At 39.7% G+C, this 17850-nt stretch overlaps 2 protein-coding genes across 4 annotated transcripts; both read left to right on the top strand.

Moving 5' to 3' along the window:
- Nucleotides 1–122: 122 nt before the first annotated feature.
- Nucleotides 123–3866, top strand: comtb (catechol-O-methyltransferase b). The gene is made up of 5 exons (XM_033966538.2): nucleotides 123–300; nucleotides 1446–1563; nucleotides 1647–1840; nucleotides 3440–3571; nucleotides 3650–3866. The coding sequence occupies exons 1-5, from the start codon at nucleotides 136–138 to the stop codon at nucleotides 3827–3829; spliced, it is 789 nt and encodes a 262-aa protein (XP_033822429.1). The 5' UTR covers nucleotides 123–135; the 3' UTR covers nucleotides 3830–3866.
- Nucleotides 3867–6945: 3079 nt separating this feature from the next.
- Nucleotides 6946–17582, top strand: grm6b (glutamate receptor, metabotropic 6b). Of its 3 annotated transcripts, none has more exons than XM_033966539.2 (10): nucleotides 6946–7478; nucleotides 10917–11133; nucleotides 11578–11713; nucleotides 11795–11949; nucleotides 12281–12421; nucleotides 12508–12708; nucleotides 13414–13553; nucleotides 14164–14787; nucleotides 14864–15175; nucleotides 17336–17582. In XM_033966539.2, exons 1-10 carry the CDS (start codon nucleotides 6957–6959, stop codon nucleotides 17573–17575), a joined length of 2688 nt encoding a protein of 895 aa, XP_033822430.1. In that variant the 5' UTR covers nucleotides 6946–6956; the 3' UTR covers nucleotides 17576–17582. The 3 variants fall into 3 exon arrangements, with proteins under 3 accessions (XP_033822430.1, XP_055077617.1, XP_055077618.1); XM_055221642.1 differs by having other exon boundaries at nucleotides 12281–12426; nucleotides 12513–12708; XM_055221643.1 differs by lacking the exon at nucleotides 12281–12421.
- Nucleotides 17583–17850: the final 268 nt, after the last annotated feature.

The following is a 17850-nucleotide window of genomic DNA, read 5'->3' as shown; positions in this document are numbered from 1 at the left end:
GCTTTCATTCATGTGATGTAGATGTGCTGCTGAAAACACCACAGGCCTTTTGGAGTTTATTAATACCTTTTTTCTTGTGCATTATTATTTCTGCAGTGATCCATATTCTTCACAGTGTCATTTGCTGTTTGCAGGATGTTGATCACCTGTATTTATTTCTGTGCTGGAGGAGCTGCTGTTCTGTACATCTTGTACAGATGGGTGGTCCCGGCTACATTTCGCCAAGCTCTGGTGCTGATGTGGCACGATGTTTTGTTGGAGATGCTAATGGACCGGATAACAGGCTCCACTCGGCCACAGGTGGGCTCTCACCTACACGTAGATAGATTTAAAGATGCATGTGCAGTAATACATCACATCAAACATGTTTATTATATTCATTATATGGAACAGAAAAGGCCAACTACATTTTTAGTTTAGGCGGAAATATACATTGAGTATTAAACACATTTACACATGGTACATTTATTTAAGTGTGTGCACCTGTCATGGTTTGATCCAAGTGTGAGCCCAGTTTAATCCTAGTCTTGACTTCGTTTGGTCCTTTTCTAGAGCTGCTTAGTCCTGGTCTAGTGTGTTTAGTCCCATGTTTGATGTGATGTGTGAATGCAGTGTAAAAAATCTTTATCCCTGCTGCTGTATTGTGTTGTGTTTGTTTTTAGTTTTAGTCAATGGATCAGTCTTTGTGCAGTGTAAACAGAAACTAAAACCACTTAACAAATGTTAAGTGGATAGTGTAAATAAATATCCAGGAAGTGCACCAGGATTATCAAACGTCTCTCAAGCATCTCTCAGATTCTCCTCATTTGTTCTAGTCCCACTGCTACATAGCAATTACAGAGACTACTACTACTACGACTAGTACTTGTTCACTAAATTCAAATATCACACCTTACTGTTACTATTAGGTTATTGATTCTAGGTCTATAACTACTACTACTACTACTACTACTACTGCTACTACTACTACTACTACTGCTACTAATGATAATGATAATGATAATGATAATGATAATGATAATAATGATAATGATAATAATGATAATAATAATGATAATGATAATATGATAATGATGATAATGATGATAATAATAATAATCACAATATGGTGATAGATGTCATAGTACATTCAACAATAAACAGAATATTTTACAATATATGACTGTTTTTATTACCCCACTGTAAGGCCATTACATTTATGAAATACACTCAGTTCAATAATCCAAACAACATCTGTATTACATTATATTACATTCTAAATAAGCAATATCATAGATCTGCCACAAGTTATGATCCTAACCCTAACCCATACAGCATCTTCCAATAACAATACTCATCAACAAATCAACACATTCAGGATCATGATATATTGATGCATTGATATTTTGGCTCATACTCATACTCACACTCATAATATATTTGGTTCACTTCTCCTTTACTTTTAGAGAATATTGCGTGCAGTGCAGAAGAACGCCACTAGAGGGGACCCTTGCAGTGTGGTAAAGGCCATTGATGATTACTGCAGACATAAAGAGTGGGCCATGAACGTGGGGGATGAGAAAGGTTGGTATGTATTCGTATAGAAGACCTTTTTTCAGTTGTTACTGTGTGTCTGTCTTGCGTGGAGTCTCTCTTGCTTGTTACAGGGTGTATTGTGGACTCTGTGGTGTCTGAGGTGAAGCCCACTGCTGTGTTGGAGCTGGGGACCTACTGTGCCTACTCCACAGTGCGCATCGCCAGCCTCCTTTCTCCTAATGCCAAACTCATTACACTGGAGTTTAACTCAGATTATGCTGCGATTGCTCGAGAGGTCATAGCTTGGGCTGGGCTTCAAGATAAGGTAAAATACCAGTTACAGTACAGTTTTAATACAATATGTTTTTATTCATTACTTTACAGGTACAGGTAACTTTGCCTAAGTCTTTGCACATAATCCTTGAAAAGGCAAGGCACGTTTATTTGTATGGCACAATTCATACACAAAGTAATTCAAAGTGCTTTACAGAATAAGGGAATCACAATACAACAAATCAAAACATAAATAATCATCATAAAATTAACATTAAAGGCGAAAAGTGCAGAAAAAACCCTTTCAGTTGTATGTACAGTGAAACAGAACCGTTTGAGCCTGGATTTAAACATTGTCAAAGTAGAGGCCTGTCTCACAAAACTCAAACACTGATTCCCCATGTTTAGTCCTGGTTCAGTTTTGGTTCAGTCCTGGTTCAGTCCTGGTTTAGTCCTGGTTTCGTCCTGGTTTCGTCCTGGTTTCATTCTGGTTTCGTCCTGGTTTCGTCCTGGTTTCGTCCTGGTTTCGTCCTGGTTTTGTCCTGGTTTCGTCCTGGTTCAGTCCTGGTTCAGTTCTCCTCATGTGAGATGGTTCATGTGGCTCATGTGGGAGATGTTCTTTGGTGCTGGTCCATGGAGAGACTTGTTCACACAGAGCTGCTTTAATGTCTCTGAGCCACAGGAGCCAGAGACCTGAGCCACAGGACACATGTGTGAAGTACTTCCTGGTTCTAGTCCTGACCCGAGCAGCAGTGTTCTGGATGTACTGTTCTGTGTTAAGCCTCATTTGGAGAGGCCAGTGAGCAGGACGTTACAGTCGTCTAACCTACTGGACACAAATGCAGGATAAGTCTCTCTAAGTCTGGTTTTGACAGTATACCTTTGATTTTTGACATATTTTTAGATGGTAAAAACCTGCAGATGTTATTGATTTGATGTGTGATTTTTTTCCTGTTGTGTCTGATTTTTCCTGTTGTGTCTGATTTTTCCTGTTGTGTCTGATTTTTCCTGTTGTTTTGTTTTTTGTGTCTTGGCGGCACGGTGACTGAGTGGCATCACTCATGTCTCACAGCAAGAAGGTTGGTTCGATCCCCGGGTCACCAGGCCTTTCTGTGTGGAGTTTTTCATGTTTCTCCCCGTGTCTGGATGGGTTTCCTCCGGGTACTCCGGTTTCCCCCATCAACCAAAACATGAACGCCCTTCGAGACAACTGTTGTTGTGATTTTGGGCGTTACAAAAATAAATGAATTGAAATGAATTGGCTGTTAAAGTTCAAGTCTGAGTCCATTATTACGTCTAGATTTCTCAACTGATTGAAGGTTTTAGAGAGAGACTGAAGGTGACGGCTGACACTTTCTCTATGTTTCTTTGGACCAAAGATGATGACTTGAGTCTTGTCTGAGTTTAGCAGAAGAAAGTTGTTTTGCCTCCACACACTGATCTGTTGATGCAGTGAGTGAATCCACTGGTCCATATTTACCTGCTGCAGTGAGACACAGATCTGTGTGTCATCTGCAGAGTTATTTTTGGACATTTGGACATTTACTTTTATCCTTTATAAATACAGCTGGCTAACATACATAACATTTGGTAGCCTAATTTGTTTAAATATGTCCTAAATACTATGACTTGATGATAAGTTTCATTTCAGATCCAGTTGGTAGAAGGAGCATCAGGTGAATGGATCCCCAGATTGAAGGAGGAGTTTGGGATTGAAACTTTTGATTTGATTTTCCTGGACCATTGGAAAGATCGCTACCTCCCAGACACTAAACTGCTCGAGGCAAGTTTGTTATTGTCCTTTTAGCTTCTTGTAATGCTGAATCTGTGATTAACTCTCAATTTATTTATGCTATTTCAGAAATGTGGACTTCTGAGGCCTGGTACTGTTTTACTGGCCGACAACGTCATCTGCCCTGGAACTCCTGATTACCTGGATTATGTTCGGAACAGCCAGCAGTATAAGAGTAAATTCTTTAAATCACATTTAGAGTACACGCAAGAGGAGGATGGTCTAGAGAAGTCTGTGTTCTTAGGGTAGGCCTGTAAAATGTATATTATTGCCCTTTTATGCTAATGCTGTGAACCTTTACTCTGTCTGAATAAAATATGGATGTTATTTTAAATGTTATTGTGTTGTAATGTTGACTCTCAATACCTGTTTTGATACTGCAATGATAATAAAAGTACTACTTATTTAGAATAGAACAATAAAGTCATTTTCAACATAAACGATGGGAAAGTTTCGATAAAATATAATCATATATTAGTTTTGATACAGATCCAGACCATTATAAAACTATTAAGGAAAAGTCAAATTATGTCCTTTTTTCAGGATTATTACTACTTCAAATAAGTATCTACTTAAATACTACTTTTAGAATAAATTAATATCTGGGTATCAATATTTTTGTGTTATAAATAAGGTCATATTTCACATTCTCAGTAGGTAATATTCATTAGGTTAATAAGTAGTATTTAGTATTAGTATCTGTAGTCGTAGATAAAGATAAAGTATATAGATGTGTTGTTTCAATATTTTTGTGTTGTAAATAACTTCATATTTCACATTTTCAATAGATAACATTCATTAGATTAACAGTAGTAGTTAGTATTATTAGTTTCTGTAGTTGTAGATAAAGATAAAGTATAAACGTGTGTCTTTTCAATATTTTTGTGTTGTACATAATTTCACATTTTCAATAGGTAATATTCATTATATTAACAGTTAGTTAGATATTAACAGTAGTTAATATTAGTAGTTTCTGTAGTTGTAGATAAAGATAAAGTATATAGATGTGTCTTTTCAATACTTGTATGCTGTAAATAACTTCATATTTCACATTTTCATTAGATAATATTCATTAGATTAACAGTAGTATTTAGTATTAGTAGTTTCTGTAGTAGTAGATAAAGATAAAGTATATAAATGTGTCTTTTTAATACTGTGTTGTAAATAATTTCACATTTTCAGTGTGTAATATTCATTAGATTAACATAGTATTATTTAGTATTAGTAGTTTCTGTAGTAGTAGATGAAGATAAAGTACATGGATGTGTCTTTTTAAATGTCATACTCCACTTGTCCAGAGTACAGTACGTGTTCACGGTGTTGGGACGGTCCTCAGCCCCACATCTCATTACAGATAAGAGTCTGAATTCATTATTGACTTTGTGGCGTATGAAGAGTGTTCTGCTTATCTGATTCAGTTGTACTAGTCCAAGTACAGTGACTGACAGATGAGATGATGAGCTGCAAACTGATCCAGGGTCTCCATTCCCTACAGTTTTAACTCCAATCAATAATAAATCTAATCCAACTCACATCTAGCCACACAGAAACCTATTTTCCGCTCACATATTCCCCGGCACTGTGCGGACGCGGACAGGTGTGTGTGAGGGAGTGTGTGGTTTTGGCTGTTTCGTTTCTAAATCAAATGGCCGCTCGTGTAATCTCTCAAAGTGACAGAGTTCCATCATATGAGAAGAGGAGAGGAGAGGAGGGGGAGGGTCTATTCCACCTAGTGCTTTCTTCACACAAGCCTGTATGATAATCCCAATCTGTGGCCATTAGTGCACCGAGAGAACCGTCCGAGGAGAGAGTTGGAAGAGAGAGAGAGGGGGTAAGTGAGTGAACATGTGTGTGTATGTGTGCAGGGGGGAGCGGAGTAGAGTAGTGCATGGACAGAGATCCACTGAGGAACAAGAACAGCGTGGAGAGAGAGAGCTTTTAAGGGATTTGGCAGTGATTTGTAGAATCTCACCACTGTTATGTCTTTTTTTCTCTGTAGATTTTCCCCTGGATTCTGCATTGATACTGATGCTGTTGCCTTCACCCAAAGTGTAAGTCCTTTTTATTGTTTTTGCTAGTGTTATTTTGACTGAGATGATACAGGATTTACTTTAGTTTGGGTTTGCCCCTCTGGATAAAGTCGCTTTTTGGAGCATGGATGGATGAAGATCTCATGTGGTGTAAATCGGCGATGGATCAGATCAAGAGTGTTGGATGAAAAATGGCCAGGTAAGATTAAATTATTATGTTTTTAATTCAAATATAGATCTCCTCCTGTAACTCTGAAAGAAAAGTGCTCAGGTATTACATAGATAAACCTTTAAAACATTAAGTATTAAACAGGTTAATGTACTTTGATGGGGGGAAAAAAATACATCATTATTTAATTATTGATAGAATTCTGCTGAAAAAATAAATACCTGCACATTTTCACTTCAAAATACAAATTATTCTGCTTTTATATTGCGCAGGATGTCATATAATTTGTTAACGAAATGCATCTTGTGTCCTGTTTTGAAAGATTTGATATAATGAAGCTACTGTAGCTTTTGAAAGATGAAATGAAGTGAAGATTCAGTCGATGTTTGCTGTTTTGCAAAATTTATAGTGCTTTCCATCACTGTGCACTCTGCGAGCCCATGATAAAAGCTTGCAACAGTCACTCATGTCAGACTGGATGTTTCTTAAAATCTCCTCCATCCAGCTCAAATATAGCCACACACATCTGTTTCAAGTGAAAGTACGCTTAGCTGTAGTGACCAACTTTTAAACCTCTTTCAGTCATTAATTATATAAAGTGCCTTTTGGACTATGAATTGTTATTGTTTTTGGGGACATTACATGCACAGAAAAGAAACACTGTTATGTAAAACTCAGATTATAGGTTACCACAGTCAAATATATTCATGATAAAACAATTTGTCAGTTTATTAAATTAGAGATTAGATATGTAAGTGCGAATCGGGACAGTGAAATCAAGACGCGGAGGTCATAACATCTTAATAATGTTGTGAAGATGACTACGATTATTGAGCATTTTAACTAACCCTAAACAATAAACCCAACGCCCTCGAACATATTGACATTTTTCACTTCATTTTATAATTGCCATGTGTCTTTGAACTGTGAGATTTTATTTGTTTGATTTCATTTTTATGTGCATTAGTTATTCATGGAACAATAAGTAGCATTTTACAAAGCTCTAAAGCAGTTACAAGGTTAAATATAGATTGATTTTTGATGATGGTGTGTTGTATTTTGTGACTTTTAGCGAGATAAAGCCGAAGTAATCTGATTTTCTCTGTGTTTTTCACTCTCAGGTGGCGCAGGTAGAGGGAGTGGCCTGGCGCAGTGAGCAGATCCGCCCATCCTCACTATGATGTCCCATTGCTGTTGTCACTTTAACCCACAACCCGCAATCCCGCCATGTCTCCAGCTCCTATGGGTACTGTTGTTCGGGTTCAGCGAATGCTCCAAGTCCCAACAAGGAGCCCAACCGCAGTCCATCAAGATCGAAGGTGACATCACTCTGGGGGGCCTCTTCCCCATTCACTCCCGAGGGCCGGCGGGGGTGCCCTGTGGAGAGGTGAAAAAGGAGAAGGGCATCCATCGTCTGGAGGCAATGCTGTACGCTTTAGACCAGATCAACAGCGACCCAGACCTGCTGCCAAACATCACACTAGGGGCTCGTATTCTGGACACCTGCTCCAGAGACACCTACGCTCTGGAGCAGTCCCTCACCTTCGTGCAGGCCCTCATCCAGAAGGACAACTCGGACGTGCGCTGTTCTAACGGAGAGCCACCCATCATCCCCAAACCGGAGCGGGTGGTGGGTGTGATCGGGGCGTCCAGCAGCTCAGTGTCCATCATGGTGGCCAACGTGCTCAGATTGTTTGCGGTGAGATGATGTTGCGTGTATTTTTGTCCTAAAAATACATTACCTATGTACAGATTTAAAAAAGGAGGTCAAAGTTTAGTAGTTATGATGACAAAATGCACCTTGCTATTCACTCCCAATTAAAATGAAACATAAAAGGAGCATAGTTTGGAGAAAAAACAACAAAACTTTTTAAACAGATACATGTATTACGCCCGATTAAATATTAGGCCATTGAATTTATTTGCTCAAAGTGATCTGTCTGGCCCATATTTTATTTAACTTACACTCCCTCCATCTTTTGTATCACTTAATTCATAAATAATTCCACATCTCGGAAGACACTTTGCTTTGACTCTACTATTAAGACCAATCCAGAGTGATTCATATTCCACTGGTTCATGTTCCTAAACTATTGTCATCCTCATCTAATTTGAAAGGTTGTACAACAAACCGTTTATCCATAGCTGCCTGAAAATGGGTCTGTCCATAATCCACATGATCTGTTCTGTGTACTATTTTGTTCAAGCTGATTGACCTGCGGTAATTGATGACAGTGCTTATAGATGATGGGACACTGAGTCTCTATAAACCCCTCTATTATGTCATATTACGCTCTTATTGCCCTACTGACACACAACAGTGCTAAAACTCGAGTCAAATGGCTAATTTATAAAGCAAGACATTAGGAAGATGTTATTACAGGATGTGGCTTGTTAGCAAACTCTTGAAACAAAGTGACAAAGGTGAAGCGAGCTGCATACAGGGCAGATGTTAACTACAGCATTATGGATGCCAACCTCCGCTAAGCCCCTCTCAGCAGCTCAGGACCAGGTCTGAAAATAGAGCGGCAGGCCACAGCAATGACATTGGTAACTTGTGGTTGACTCCTGAGTAGATTTATGTCCATATGTGCTGTTCTGTGGATGCTCCTGGACTCCTTTTTACTTTTTACTCCACCTCCTATAGGAGCTTTTTTCTTTGGCTATTGCTGTACTATTTGTATCTCAACTTTTTTTTTTATTTGATATCTAGCCTTAGGGTTGTCTGGACCATATCCAAAGCGTAGGATATTCAAGTACACCTGTATTAACCAAACCTATCATCTTATATAGTAGGAAAAGTCAAAAGTTAAATCTGTCAACTGGACAAAACGTTGTAGGAGTGAAGATGTTTCGCTGCTCATCCAAACACTTCTTGGATTCTTGGATGAGCAGCGAGACATCTTCACTCCTACAACTTTTTGTCCAGTTAACAGATTGAACTTTTGGCTTTTATAATGGATCAGACCTGGACGACTGAGGGTTTACATAGACTTATATTTCCTAGTAAACAGTGATGGAAGAAGAACAGGTTGTCAGGCAAGATTTTTTATATTTTTTATGCATTTTTCACTTTTTATATAATGCGATTCAGCTTATTATATCATCCATCTGTCCATTTTCTTCCGCTTATCTGGGGCCAGGTCGCAGTCTAAGCAGGGACTCCCAGACTTCCCTCACCCCAAGACACATCCTCCAGCTCCAGAGTTCGAAAAGGCCATGGAGGAGGCTTATCAAACCTCACCATCTTAATTAGCGACATACTTTTATTTAGACAGCTATTAGATTTTTTTTAACTCATGTGGTCAGTTTTTTCAAGTAAAAAAAAAAAAAAAAAAGACCCCGTATCTCGTTCATCAGACAGTTTGCATGTGTAGTTTGTAGGAAATAGACATTGGATTTGTTCTTTAATGGTTTTGTAAATCTTCCGCACAGTTATAATCAAACATGAAATTATATGACACTGTAATTCCGCACATTTTTTTAGTTTTGCATCACAGAAACGTTCCTTTTGAATACGTTTGTCAGGAGTTTGGAGCTAATATATGATTCTAGACTCTATTGTAAACGTCCTTGACCTTTCCTCATGACACCTGATTTCAAAAAGGTGCTGACTAATATGGCAGACAATTTGGAAAGTGATTAGTTTATGTTGTACAGGGATTTATTTGGATAGGATTATGGCTTGTCTAGTTAATTAAACATTTGTGTACCAACAATGCTCTAACTGGTTTGAAACTGTGCACCAGAAACCAGAGAGACATGTGATTTTTGCTTGTTTCAAAGTTGAAGAAAGTTCAGATTTGGGAAAGCTGTTCTCTTGAGCGTATAATCTGTAACACCGAGACTCTAAACAATCAATTTAGTCTTCATTGTGTTGTGGGAAAATTTGACTGCATGTGGCTATCAGAATTAAATAAATTGTATGGCTTACAACTGAGAATTGCTAACCTTTTCCTAGTCTCTTGATCTCTGTCTCTCGCTCTGTGCTTAACGCAATTTGACTAAAACCCCCATAATCCTTCCAGATAATCTGTGAAATGGTTCTCTCTCCTCTCTCCTTCTCCCTTCACCAGCCCTTGTGTCTGCTGGTTCCTCCGGAGGGCCCCATGCTAAGCCACCCTCCGGGCTGGGCATTAGCAGGGTCAGAGTTGACGTTGTCCACACAAACTGTATCATAAAAGATGTAGCGCACCCGTAAATTAATCTTCTTCAGCCATTTTTCCCAGACAAATGCTTTTACAGCTGTGGGCCCTGCCGTGTATTATAATGTCACATTAGTAATACCTCGCCACAGACTAGAATTAACTGCAAAGTGACTCACAATGAGAGACAAGACTGAAAGACTGAAAATGAACAATCAGTGGGTTTTCTTATCAGTTCTGAAACATTTACACTTGATGAAACTATTAAAGATTATGGAGCATGACTGTGTTTAGGCGTGTGGAGAGCAGCGTAACTAAAAGGAATATTTGGACGTTGATTTGAACGTTTTTGCCCAGTTAAGTGTAAAAAAAAAGTGTATGAATGTTAATAATATCACTATGGAAAGCTGTGTCATACCTTGGCACAAGTGGCACAACAGGCAGCAGTGGAGAAATGTTTATAATTAGTTAATTTCTTGTATCTTTCCCATAAAACCTGCGTAATCCTTATTTATAAAACAGATATTTTTGTCCAGGTGAGTAATTAGGCCATAAACCTTGTACTACCCTTCCCGATCAATGCAAAATATTTTAAATCTCATCATTCACATTGCATTTATACTTCAGAATTGCAATATTATCTTTTTTACATCATCATTCTGTAGTTGCACATGGTTTGGCTTCACATACACAGTGAATATGATGTGATTTATGTAACCGCATGAGAGAGATCACTCTTTTTATGAAGTGTGAACTATGTGGCTTGTATTGCTCCTTCATTTCACACATGTTTTACTGAATAGCTGCTGTATAAACCTGTATTATATCACAAACTGGCTGTGAGCTCTTGATAATGCCTAAGTGGTGCATCATCAGACATGGTTGGCCGCCTCAGTCGCCCTTTTACCTTTAGTTATATCCTTAACAATGAGGGATGTTCTTGCTTTCATCTTGACCGTGTCCTTTTTTTCCTCCGCTGACCCATGTGTCAGATTCCCCAGATCAGCTACGCCTCCACTGCCCCCGAGCTGAGCGACAACAGCAGATATGAGTTCTTCTCCCGAGTGGTGCCTCCGGACTCGTACCAGGCTCAGGCCATGGTGGACATCGTTAAAGCAATGGGATGGAACTATGTGTCCACGCTGGCCTCAGAGGGGAACTACGGAGAGAGTGGAGTGGACGCCTTCCTGCAGATATCCAGAGAAGCAGGTGGAATGTCTGGATGATAAGATCGAACTGTGCTCACCTCTTACACAGACAAATGTATTTAATATGAAAGGTGTAAGAGGGGAAGTAGACTCAATGTGGCACATTTGAATGGAAAAGGGCAATGAATGAATTATACCAGAAGATGTAATACAATTTTAGGCATCCATTGACAGTACTGTAGCTGATTTTGTTGGTCCTTTACACACAATACATGGATAACTCATTGATTTTTGAAAATACTTTACCCCTTTCCAAGTTCCTTTACAAACTTGAAGTATCATAAAATACACTCTTGTTGAATAGATACATCTCCCTTCAGCAAAGTCAAAGTTAGACTCAATATCACAAATTACTGCAAGTAATAATTAGCTATGGTAAATAACTACACTAATAATCCATGTAATTGTTGTTTGATTACACATATTTCTATCATTTTTGTTGCAGGGGGTCTATGTATTGCACAATCTATTAAAATCCCACGGGAACCTAGACCCGGAGAGTTTGAAAAGATCATCAAGAGACTGATGGAGACTTCGAATGCCCGCGGGGTCATCATCTTTGCTAATGAGGATGACATCAAGTGAGTGGAGCTCCGTGATCCTCTGACACCCAGGTCTAATTTTATACTGTGGCAGTCTCATGTCCCTGTGTGCTTTTTCAGACGGGTCTTGCAGGCAGCTAAAAAGGCCAACCTGACAGGCCATTTCCTGTTTGTTGGCTCTGACAGCTGGGGAGCCAAGATTGCACCAATTCAGGACCAGGAGGAGGTGGCAGAGGGCGCCGTAACCATCCTGCCTAAAAGGGCCTCTATAGATGGTAGGGCAACTTTATTAAATCACCAAGTGACATTTAAGTGAAATGAGTCCATGACGATATTTATTGCAGCTGGAAGTGTGTGACTTTGATGGATGAGTCTAATATCAATGCAACAAACAAAGGAAATTAATGATGTCTGATAGGCGTTTTGGTTGTTTTCTTTGTTACCATTTTTCAGATAACATTAGATGACTTTTGATTTTGATAGTAACAAGATAATTGACCAATGAAAAAGTAAAAAAATAAATAAATTCAATTACATTTAAAGATTGAAATCAGACTAACTTTAGTTTTGTGACTTTCCTGCACTGACATGCTCTTGTTGCTGTAGCCTTTGACCAGTACTTCATGTCAAGATCCCTTGAAAATAATAGAAGAAATATCTGGTTTGCTGAATTCTGGGAAGATGACTTTAAGTGCAAACTTACTCGACCTGGCATTAAATATGAGCAGGGCAGAAGAAAATGTACAGGTAAGGTTTCTGTGGGAAAGAGTTCATAAAATGATGATATATGGTCCTACAGTGGAGTAACTTTGTGACACTGTGTATTGGCTCAGGCGAGGAGAGAATCAGCCGGGACTCCCAGTATGAGCAGGAGGGTAAAGTGCAGTTTGTGATTGATGCAGTATATGCCATGGCGCACGCCTTGCACAGCATGCACATGGACCTCTGCCCTGGTTCAATGGGAGTCTGTGAGAAGATGGACCCAGTAGAAGGAAGGATGCTGCTGCAATATATCCGCTCTGTCAACTTCAATGGTGAGCTGCACTCTCATTCAATTTTGGGCTCAGAAGATCACAGAAAATAAATACTGAAAATGTATATACACCAATGATTGTATGAATTGTGTATCTTTTAACCTCAAACTCAAATATTGATAACGTTACTGGGATAGAACAAAAACTTAATTGGTGTCTACTGAAAATCAAACACAATTATTTTTATTCTGTGGTAAAATATTGTTTTGAAAAACTGGAGCCAACAGACTTTGTTCTGCACACAGTTGAAAGAGATAATCTTTCACAAACATTCGGCATAAATAGAAGCTTGAAGTAGCCTTGAAATGTACCTAGCCTCAGCGGCGTTCTCCAGCACACATCCCCTCCCTTGGGCTGCCTGCTTCTGCTGCCCTATACACAAGGCTGCAGCTATTCATCCTCATTCTTCATAGAAAAGTCACAGTCTGAAAAAAAGAAAGAAAATGTTGTATGAAAGCATCCTATTTAGTGCTCTGGTCGTGCTGGATGACCTTGGCTTACATGTAAGAGTCTCTGATTGAGCGCCTGCAGGGACCTGAGACGAACATTCAATTACGTTAGGGCAACAGAGCAAAGTGCACTGAGCAGAGGCTTCACTAAAGAGCATCCTGTATTCAGCTTTCACATCGCTGCACAGGGCCAACACAAGCTGTACTCAAAAGCATGTGGGTGTCTGGACTGTCTATATCTCTCTCCTCCCAACAGGCAGTGCAGGGACCGGAGTGATGTTCAATGAGAATGGAGACGCCCCGGGCCGATACGACATCTTCCAATACCAGATGTCTAATGTCAGCATTCCAGGCTACAAGAATATTGGCCAGTGGACGAACCATCTCAGACTCAATGTAAACACATGCCTTTTACTGAAAATATGTGGTTTTCCAAGCAAACACAAGCAACTGTAAAGATCATCAGCAATTAACCATTCAACAAAAAGACATAAACTACAGTACTAACACTTCTTAAGCAGAAATTTGGATGTACGTAAGCAGCTTCTACAACTTTGATTCTCATTCCAAGTCCTAACATATTTATTTGTTTGATTGTCTGAGATGTTTCCTATCATATTTTTGTGAATTTCGGATAAACACTAGGATCCGAATCAGAAGACTTTTTTTTGCAATTGTCAGTGAACACAGCCCACAAACTAGGATGGTGCAACATAAAAACACTGAATAAGTACAAATAAGGGCATGCATAAAGTTAAAAAAGATATGTTTAAAAGTAAAATAAAATGCTTAGAGGTAGATATATGCAACAACATCATAACAACAGTACAAACATGACGTATTAAGGTGATTGGTGTTGTAAAAAGTTGTAGGTTTTAAATAATTTGTCACATTCATCATCATCTCATCTGTTGTTTTTATGTGTCTCCTTTAAACCTATGTGTCTCCATACTTTTAGAATGCTGAATTTTCTGTTTTTAACTGATATAAATACTGTTTTCCACAGCCAGAGGACATGCAGTGGTCTGGAGGTGACCGCAGCATCCCTGACTCCGTGTGCAGTTTCCCCTGTGAGCCTGGAGAGAGGAAGAAGATGGTGAAGGGCGTTCCCTGCTGCTGGCACTGCGAGCTCTGTGATGGTTACCAGTATCTTCTGGATGAGTTCTCCTGCGACATGTGCCCCTTCGACATGAGACCCCTGAAGAACCGCACAGGCTGCCGACCCACACCCATCATCAAACTGGAGTGGAGCTCGCCCTGGGCCATTATCCCTGTCTTCCTGGCGATCTTGGGCATCCTGGCGACCACAGGGGTCATCGTCACTTTCGTCCGGTTCAATGACACCCCGATTGTCAGGGCTTCAGGCAGAGAGCTCAGTTATGTGTTGCTGACGGGGATTTTTCTCATTTATTTTATCACTTTCTTGATGATCGCTGAGCCCAGTATAGCTGTGTGCGCCTTTCGCAGACTTTTCCTGGGGCTGGGCATGTGTATCAGTAATTCTGCCATGCTCACCAAGACAAACCGCATCTACCGCATCTTTGAACAGGGAAAAAAGTCTGTCACACCCCCAAAGTTCATCAGCCCCACCTCTCAGCTTATTATCACATTCATCCTCATCTCAGCCCAGGTATGCACACTCAAAGAAAACTGTCGCTCTTTAGCCGCTCTGCAATTGTAAATGACATTTTTCTCTTTATTTTCAGTTACTTGGGGTGTTCATTTGGTTCGGTGTGATCCCCCCTCACACCATCATCGACTATGAAGAACAGAAGCCCCCTAACCCCGAGTTTGCCCGTGGAATCCTCAAGTGCGACATGTCAGACCTGTCTCTGATGCTGTGTCTGAGCTACAGTCTGGTGCTGATGATCACGTGTACAGTCTACGCCATTAAGAGCAGGGGGGTACCGGAGACCTTCAATGAGGCCAAACCCATCGGCTTCACCATGTACACCACCTGCATTATCTGGCTCGCCTTTGTGCCCATCTTCTTTGGCACAGCTCAGTCCACAGAAAAGGTAAGAGCGAGAGAAACATGTGCAGGTGCATCGATATCATCAAAAAGAGCTTTAACAGCAGTTTAAAAGTATGGAAAAATGTGCAAACTAAATAATTGGACCATTGACAAGACGAGGCATTAACTGTAAAATCTGCCAGAACACTGCGGCATAAGAAGTTTTGGTGACCCTCTAAAGCACATGTGTCAAACTCAAGGCCCGTGGGCCAAATGCAGCCCACCATGTCATTTTATGTGGCCCACGACAAAGTAAATTAAATGGTCTGACTGTCTTAAAATGTCAGTTGATCATTAGATACACAGCCATTTTTTCATATCTATGCAAATCCATTTGCAATATTTATAACTTGAATAAGCAATAAATATAGAAACGGTTAATTAACAAGATTAAAACGCAGTTACATTTATCTTACAGTTAAATCTGGCCCTTTGAGAGCAAACGTTTTGTTGATGTGGCCCGTGGAGAAAATTAGTTTGACACCCCTGCTCTAAAGGAAAAGTACACCTCTGGACACATACGCATATATGGCTCTGTGCCAATTAGTGAACTAAGCAAACTAAGGCTCAACAGGGGCAGACCTGACACAGAGGAGCAGGGAGGTTAGTGGCAAGACAACCTTTTCCGGAGCCTCAGGTGGCTACTCTCCACTAACAAGCAAATGTGACAAATGGAAAATCTAAAATTGTCTGTGAAAAGAGTCAGTGGAATTGTGGGTTCAAGTCTAGACTGAGCTGGACTGACAAGTACTTACCCCATGTCCACTTGCCAGTCGTAATCTTTAAAAATTAAGTTAATAAATGTGTTTTTGTAAGTTATTATTTTATGTGATCACGTTCAGACTCTTAACATTGTCTATGAATACTAATAATACAATTTTTACAACTATTCCTAATTGATACGACATTGTCATTTCCTCCATCAGTCAGAACATCGAGATTCAGGTCAGTGCTGAGTAAAAATAATAGGCTGAATTATGTAAGCAGTGGTCATAATTCACTCATTTAATCCGTGGATATTCAAAGTGAAATTTCTAGCATGTCATATCAGATGTGCTCAGTGCTCATCCTAAAAGCGCTGCAGAGATGAAGGCAGAGCTTCATTTTAACTTGTGGGTTATTGTTACTGTCGCTGAGTATAAGACGAGGCAATATTTGAAAACAGACACACTTTGACTAATAGAGAACTGTATTAAGACTCAGTGATGCCTTAACAATTAGAGCCCGAGGTGCTTTCAGAGTTTCTTTACCTCTCACAAATGAAGTGAATTAAGGAAAGGAGGGGGTGTAGGAGCTTGGCCTTTCTCTGAGCTAAGTCCAGCCTTCCTATTCAATTAAGCACAGACAATACAGACATCCGTAAAACCGATTGTGCAGATCCTCAGACGTCTTCCTGTCATGTGCGAGCTTACGTGTAGCTCTGCAGATCCCCAGGTTCCTTCTGCGTTTGGTCCCACATTGCATTTGTATTTGTTAAGTTAGCCTTGCTCTTCTCTGGGCTTTAGGAACATTTCTTTAGTCGGCGAACTCACAGTTTAAAAGCATTTGAAGAACATTTTTTTAGACATAATTTTATTTTTCAGAATTTACTCTCAAGAGGAGTGACAACAGCAGCACTGGTCAAATTCAGAAGTGACCATATGCATTTTATTACCAGATAAAAAATATTTATTGGTAGTACAGTTGCAGTAAAAGGAGGTAAAAAGCTAAGGCAAAGCTTTGGATGTGAAAATAGCAGACAGTGAAGCTGTCACACTGCCCAGTGGGGCTCTGCTGGATATACAGCCCACTTGCACAATTGATGACTTATTTATAACAGAAATATATCTTATTCATGACCAGTATAGGTTGATTTTTTTCATGGCCGGTTCAGTCATCTTAAATAATGACTCCATAACTTATTTGAGGGGCAGTGGTATTAATTATTATCATTGATACAGCTCAAAGAGATATAGAATACACATCACTGTCCATAAATAGAGACGCCTTCATTTCTGACTACACATAGAAGCCATAAAACATTTATCGGGAGAAAAACACTGTCTCCTGTGCTTTGAAATGAAAATTGTACTAGCTGCAGTCTGTGACAGCTTGGATGCTTTTATGAACATGTTTTAAAGTGCAGGACAGGTGCATATTGAGATTTTACTTTTTTCGCCCACAGATGTTTATCCAGACCACTACATTAACCGTGTCCATGAGTTTGAGCGCCACCGTGTCCCTGGGAATGCTCTACATCCCCAAAGTGTATGTCATCATCTTCCACCCGGAGCAGAATGTCCAGAAGCGGAAACGCAGCTTTAAAGCAGTGGTTCAAGCGGCCACTGTGTCCACACGCCTCTCACAAAAGTCCAATGACAAACAGAACGGAGAGTCTAAGATGGAACCAGATCGATCGCAATGAAGCAAAAGCAAGATGCATCCCATATTGTCTCGTCCTTCAACAGAACTGCACACCTCAACCTGTCAAGACAGCTTTAAAAATGTTTAAAAAGTTGCAATGACCATGGAAGGAAAACACATTTCACCACAGCATGAGGATGGTGACAAATGAATGTGGGCATGTGGCTGATTTCTTATTGAGAACTAAACTTTTCACCAACAAATAACTGACTAAAGACATTTTTAAGGCTGCGGAGGTCTTATTGCATTGAGATAGTTTTCTTAACTTTTTTAACA

The sequence above is a fragment of the Periophthalmus magnuspinnatus genome, chromosome 5 (genome assembly GCF_009829125.3).
Source record: "Periophthalmus magnuspinnatus isolate fPerMag1 chromosome 5, fPerMag1.2.pri, whole genome shotgun sequence".
In the NCBI taxonomy this organism is placed as follows: domain Eukaryota; kingdom Metazoa; phylum Chordata; class Actinopteri; order Gobiiformes; family Gobiidae; genus Periophthalmus; species Periophthalmus magnuspinnatus.
This window is presented reverse-complemented; position numbering and strand designations above follow the sequence as displayed.